We start from the raw sequence: 6,110 nt of genomic DNA on the forward strand, positions 1-6,110 counted from the left end.
GGGGTGACCACACAAGCTCCCGTCCTAATTACACCTAAGGAACCCCGGGTATTAATAATTGTGGGGGGCCAATCCGTTGATTTCCTTTTAGATACTGGGGCAACTTATTCTGTGCTTACTGAAGCCCCTGGCCCACTTTCTTCCCGATCCGCTTCCATAATGGGACTGTCTGGACGAGCCAAAAGGTATTATTTCAGTTATTCTTTATCTTGCAACTGGGATTCTGTGCTGTTTTCACACGAGTTTCTGATTGTGCCAGAATCTCCCTTACCCCTTTTGGGAAGGGATATACTGAGCAAGGTCCATGCCTCTGTTTTCATGAATATGGAGCCTTCCCTTTCTCTCACTTTAGTTGAACAAAATGTAAATCCTAGAGTATGGGCTGATGGAAAATCTGTGGGTCGAGCACAAAATGCTATTCCTGTAGTTGTTAAGCTCAAAGACCCACACGTATTTCCACATAAGAAGCAGTATCCACTGAAACCTGAAGTTAAGGAAGGGTTAAAACCCATCATCGAAAATTTAAAGGAGCAGGGAGTATTAATTCCCTGTAACAGTCCTTGCAACACTCCTATTTTGGGTATAAAGAAATCGAATGGTAAATGGAGACTAGTTCAAGATTTACGAATAATAAATGAGGCTGTAGTTCCTTTACACCCCGTGGTGCCTAATCCTTATACTCTATTATCTGAAATTCCTGAACGGGCCAAATATTTCTCAGTAATTGATTTAAAGGATGCCTTCTATTCAGTGCCTTTGGCGGAAGAAAGTCAATTCCTATTTGCCTTTGAAGACCCTACGCAGCCAGCTTCTCAGTTAACCTGGACAGTTTTGCCCCAGGGATTTCGAGACAGTCCTCACTTATTCGGACAAAGTTTGTCACGGGATCTACAAAACTTTAACAGCTCTGAAGCAGTGGTGTTACAATATGTAGATGATATTTTGCTCTGTGCTGAGACAGAGGAAGCTTGTTCGCGAGCCTCAGAAGATTTCTTAAACTTTCTGGCAGACTGTGGTTACAAGGCATCAAGAGAAAAGGCTCAGCTTTGTCAACAATCGGTTAGATATCTGGGCCTAATCATATCAGAAGGGATTAGGGCCATAGGCCCTGAGAGAATTAAACCTATACGAAATCACCCCCTACCTATGACTTTAAGACAACTGAGAGGATTTTGGGGAATCACAGGTTACTGTCACATTTGGATTCCAGGTTACGGAGAACTTGCCCGGCCTTTATATAAACTTATAGCTGAAACTCAGCAGGCCCAAACCGACAAACTGGTTTGGTCTCCAGAAACTCAAAAGGCTTTTAAGGTTCTTCAGACTGCTCTCCTGCAAGCTCCAGCTCTGAGCTTGCCCACAGGGTCAGAATTTAATTTGTTTGTCACTGAAAGAATAGGTGTGGCATTGGGAGTTTTGACACAACCCCGAGGGCCTCACCACCAACCTATTGCTTATCTAAGCAGAGAATTAGATGTAGTCTCATGTGGGTGGCCCCACTGCCTAAGAGTAATTGGAGCAGTGGCTTTATTAGCACCTGAAGCTTTAAAAATAATTAATGGACGAAACCTTACTGTTCTGACTTCTCATGATGTGAGTGGAATCTTAAATTCTAAGGTTAATATTTGGATGACAGACAGTAGGCTTCTTAAGTATCAGTCATTGTTGTTAGAAGGACCAGTAACTAAGCTTAAAGTTTGTGGAAATTTAAATCCTGCCACTTTCCTTCCTGAGAAGGAAAATGAAACACCTGATCACGATTGTTCTCAATTCCTAACTTTGAACTATGCAGCTCAGGAGGATCTAACGGATACCCCATTAGACAATCCTGACATGGAAATATTTACAGATGGCAGTTCTTTTGTTCAGGATGGAAAGCGTAAAGCAGGTTACGCCATGGTGACTGCTGAACAGGTTTTGGAAGCAAAATCTCTCCCCCAGGGAACCAGTGCTCAGTTAGCGGAGCTTGTGGCCCTGACCCGAGCTCTAGAGTTAAGCAAAGGGCAGCGGGTAAATATCTACACAGATTCTAAGTATGCTTATTTGACTTTACATGCTCATGCTGCAATATGGAAAGAGAGACACTTTAAAACAGCAACAGGAGAACCTATTAAGCATTTCAGAGAGATCGAGAGACTTTTAACTGCTATATATTGTCCTAAAGAAGTAGCTGTTATGCACTGCAAAGGGCACAGCAGGGATGGGAGTAAAATAGCTGAAGGTAATCATCTGGCTGACTGTCAAGCTAGGAAAGTGGCACTTTACGAAACCCCTTCACTACAGACGCCTTTGATCTGGACAGGTCCTGAGGAACAGAAAAGACCACAATATACTGAGGAAGAATTAGAAAGATATGAGAAACGAGGAGCAAAGATTACTGATAAAGGATGGTTACAGTCTGAGGATGGACGATTAATAATTCCTGAAAATGCTCAGTGGAAAATTCTTAAGGGTTTACATCAGAGTTTTCATTTGGGTACCGAGAGTACTTACCAAATGGTTTCTCGTTTGTTTGAAGGTAAAAATGTAATGAAAACTTTAAAGAATATTATCAAAAGGTGTGAGATTTGTCAAACAAATAACCCAAAGACTGAAAAGCTAGCAAAATCTGGATTACAACGAAGTGGGAAGTATCCTGGAGAGGATTGGGAAATTGATTTTACTCATATGCCAAAAGCTAATGGATATTCTTGCTTACAAGTTTGGGTAGATACCTTTACTGGATGGATTGAGGCTTTTCCCTGTTGCAGTGAACAGGCTAAGGAGGTTATAAAGATTTTAATCCATGAAATTATCCCCAGGTTTGGGCTGCCACGGAGCCTTCAGAGTGACAATGGTTCCGCCTTTAAAGCTGCTGTAACTCAGGGGGTATCTAAAGCTCTAGGAGTAGAATATCACTTACACTGTTCCTGGAGACCCGAATCCTCCGGAAAAGTTGAAAAAGCTAATGACATTATTAAAAGACATCTGCGCAAATTAACTCAAGAGACGCAGGACAAATGGATTAAAGTCCTACCCATAGCTTTAATGAGGGCTCGAACTACCCCCAAAAAGAAGGGACTGTCCCCTTTGAATGTATTTATGGAAGGCCTGTCTTACGCACAGACATTGTTATAGACCCTGAAGCCTTGGAATTAACTAATTATGTAACTCAGCTCTCAGCTTTTCAACAGGCATTAACAGAACTCTGGGAGACGACTTCTGACCCAGCCTCCGAGACAAGCAAGCCTCTATTTGAGCCAGGAACCGAGGTCCTCATAAAAACATTGGGATCTGGGGGCCCATCCCTCGAGCCTCTCTGGGAAGGTCCTTACCAGGTTATTCTTTCTTCTCCCACAGCTGTCAAAGTGCCAGGAATTGATTCGTGGGTACATCATACTCGAGTTAAGAGGTGGCACCCTGACCAAAATTAAGTGACTTCATTTTATGTCTTTACTTTCTATGCTCTGACTTTGTACCTTTTAGATGGGCCTGATAACTTATGTGAGCTTACTTCTGCTGACTCCAAATATCCTGAGTCTGCCGTTGGATCCTCAAGACAATGTCTTCCTGTCCTGGGCTCACTCTTATGCTGCATTCCACAATCGGTCTAACTGCTGGGTCTGCGGAGCGCTCCCCTCTTCGTCAGTGGAAGGCTTCCCGTGGTGGACATCCCCACTTCAAGGAAAAGACTTTCTCCAAGTCTGCGAATACCTTTGACAACAATCACATGTGATGCCTCTTCTTCATCTGATGACATCTACCAACCCTAAAATGGACTGGTGCAACACTTTGTACTCTAACTATGGACATAATGTGACTTTTAATTTTGATTATACATTGTCTCGGTTCAATGACTATTTTGCTACATATAAGGTAAATAGGTCTAGATCTAATGGTTTTTTACCTGACGTTTATCAAATATGGGATGAGGTTACATGGCTAACTCCTGAAAAAGGACGTTTAATATCTACTGCCTCTATATGCTGGGAACAAACAGAGCCGTCCCCAAAAGTTAGCCAACAACTTAATTACAATGATTGGAAACAAGTGGGATATTTGTCTCAGGAAACATGCAATGTAATCATTCCCGTGTTTTCCAACCCCAATTCAGGTTCTCCCTTTGTCTGGCCAGGCACGAATTGGGACTGGATATCTCAGTCGTGCTGGCTTGCTCCAAACGGGACTTATTGGATATGTGGCTCTTACCTATGGGCATGGCTTCCCCCTGGTTGGATAGGGAGATGCACCCTGGGTCTAGCCTTTACTCATGGCTTTATATTTTCAGAGCTTCCAGAAAAGCCTGCTAATTTACCCCACCTTAAAACTCGGTGGGCAAGGTCTGTATTTTATTGATATGATTATTTGGCTGCAGCGTTTGTTCCCTCTTTGGGAACTACAGATGTTATGTTACGAGTGGATGCTTTGACTAATTTTACTCAACAGGCATTACAAGATTCTCAAAAGGCTATTTCAGCTCTTAATGCTGAACAAGCACAAACTAGAAAGGTGGTTTTACAAAACAGATTGGCCTTAGATATTCTGACAGCTGCACAAGGAGGAACTTGTGCCAGTATTCATACCCAGTGCTGTACATATATACCTGATATGAGCACGAATGTTACTCATTTTACTAACCACATGGACAAGATGATTGGGGCCATGGATACTCCTTGAAGCCTCAATTGCTTCACTTTGGGAAACGTTAACTAGTTCCCCATGGTGGACAACTATCTTAATTACAATAATTCTGGTTGTTTTGTTCTTGCTGTTTGCTCCCTGCATCTGTAATTGTATAACTGGATTTGTTTCTAGCCGCATGAAAGCTTTTAAGTTACAAATGGTTGCTCAAACTCCTGCTACTGCTGTAGCTTCCTCCAACTACTATTTGGGGCCCCTGGATCAGATATCCTCAATATGAGGATTAGAAGAATATGTTGCCTCACCAATTTAGGGACAACGCCCCTTGTCAGCTCAGAAATAGTTATGGAATGAGAACGATGCCCCTTTTCCCTAGGCAACATAATTCTCCTAAAAGAAAAGTGGGGAATGAGAGGGTAACAGGCAGGAAGGCCAGGGTTCTCCAAATGGAGGAAATAGCCTGCAAGTGTCAGACATTTTTATCTCTCTTAAGCGGCAGGAGGAAACAAACAAGCAATATTTTTTTCCTTCTCTATACAAATTTAAAGGGAGGTTTCTCTTAAAATACTGTGTGGCCATAATGACACCTGGTTTCGCCTGAAGTTAGCTATTCTTGAGCCTAGAGATAACCAATGCCTTTTTCTTATGGAGATGTTTGTCTTAAGCTATGCTAATGTACTATGCCTTTACCCCAAACTCTGTCTCCAAGTTGGTTCCGCCTCTTGGCCCAGAACCTACTTGACAAACCAGTATGGATATTGTTCTCCTAATCTATGTAAATGAAACTATTTGAATGGTGATCTGTCCTCCTTCAAGATTCAAGTTAATCATTTTATGGCCCAGGATAAACCATTTGGCGCCAAGACTATCCCAAAATGCATCTTATGGGTGAGGGGCCTGGTGTCATTCTGAATTTTAAGACATTCCTTTCTTTCATTAACAGACTGCTAGTGACTATATAACATCCAGCTAAAGACTAGCAGGCGGGTACTCTTTCTGCCCCCTTCTGATGCCTATGTCAGAAGCTTTCTCTATCTCCTTTATACTTCAATAAAACTTTATTACACAAAAGCTCTGAGCGATCAAGCCTCGTCTCTGGCCCCGGATTGAATTCTTCTCCTCCGGGGGCCAAGAATCCCTGTGTATTTGCGTGATTCAACAACAACCTTTCACAAGGAGGGATCCTGTTAGCCTCAGGAGCCCTAGGGACTTGATTTTACTAAACTCTACTTTATAGCACTCATCCTGTTCACTCATGTTTCCCTAGCTCCTGGATGAGTAGATATTTAATAAATAGTTGTTGACTGTATGACTTTCCCTGAGTGCCTGCTTTATTATTTCAGGCTCTCCATGTAAATGGGGCACATGGTTACAATCATGGGTCATGTCCTTGAAACTCCCTCATCAGAAAGGAAAGAGAGGTTTTCCCTTTCTAGCTCCAGCAAAACAAAACAAAACACAACAAAAATCACCCCACCTCCCCCACCCCC

The 6,110-nt window shown here is 42.5% G+C and overlaps 1 protein-coding gene across 1 annotated transcript; it reads left to right on the forward strand.

Annotated features, from left to right (window-relative positions):
* The first annotated feature begins 1,584 nt into the window (after positions 1-1,584).
* Positions 1,585-3,817, forward strand: LOC133258535 (uncharacterized). Its single transcript, XM_061435225.1, has 2 exons — positions 1,585-2,010; positions 3,466-3,817. Exons 1-2 carry the CDS (start codon positions 1,630-1,632, stop codon positions 3,697-3,699), a joined length of 615 nt encoding a protein of 204 aa, XP_061291209.1. The 5' UTR covers positions 1,585-1,629; the 3' UTR covers positions 3,700-3,817.
* The last annotated feature ends 2,293 nt before the right edge of the window (positions 3,818-6,110 follow it).

The sequence above is a fragment of the Bos javanicus genome, chromosome 12, assembly GCF_032452875.1.
Source record: "Bos javanicus breed banteng chromosome 12, ARS-OSU_banteng_1.0, whole genome shotgun sequence".
Taxonomy (NCBI): domain Eukaryota; kingdom Metazoa; phylum Chordata; class Mammalia; order Artiodactyla; family Bovidae; genus Bos; species Bos javanicus.

Excerpts from the sequence above, each read along its gene's own strand:
- LOC133258535 (XM_061435225.1), top strand. The coding sequence starts at position 1,630 with ATGACAGACAGTAGGCTTCTTAAGTATCAGTCATTGTTGTTAGAAGGA. Across the intron at positions 2,011-3,465 it reads AGTTAAGCAAAGGGCAGCGG|ATGGGCCTGATAACTTATGT; the intron begins GTAAATATCTAC and ends TGTACCTTTTAG.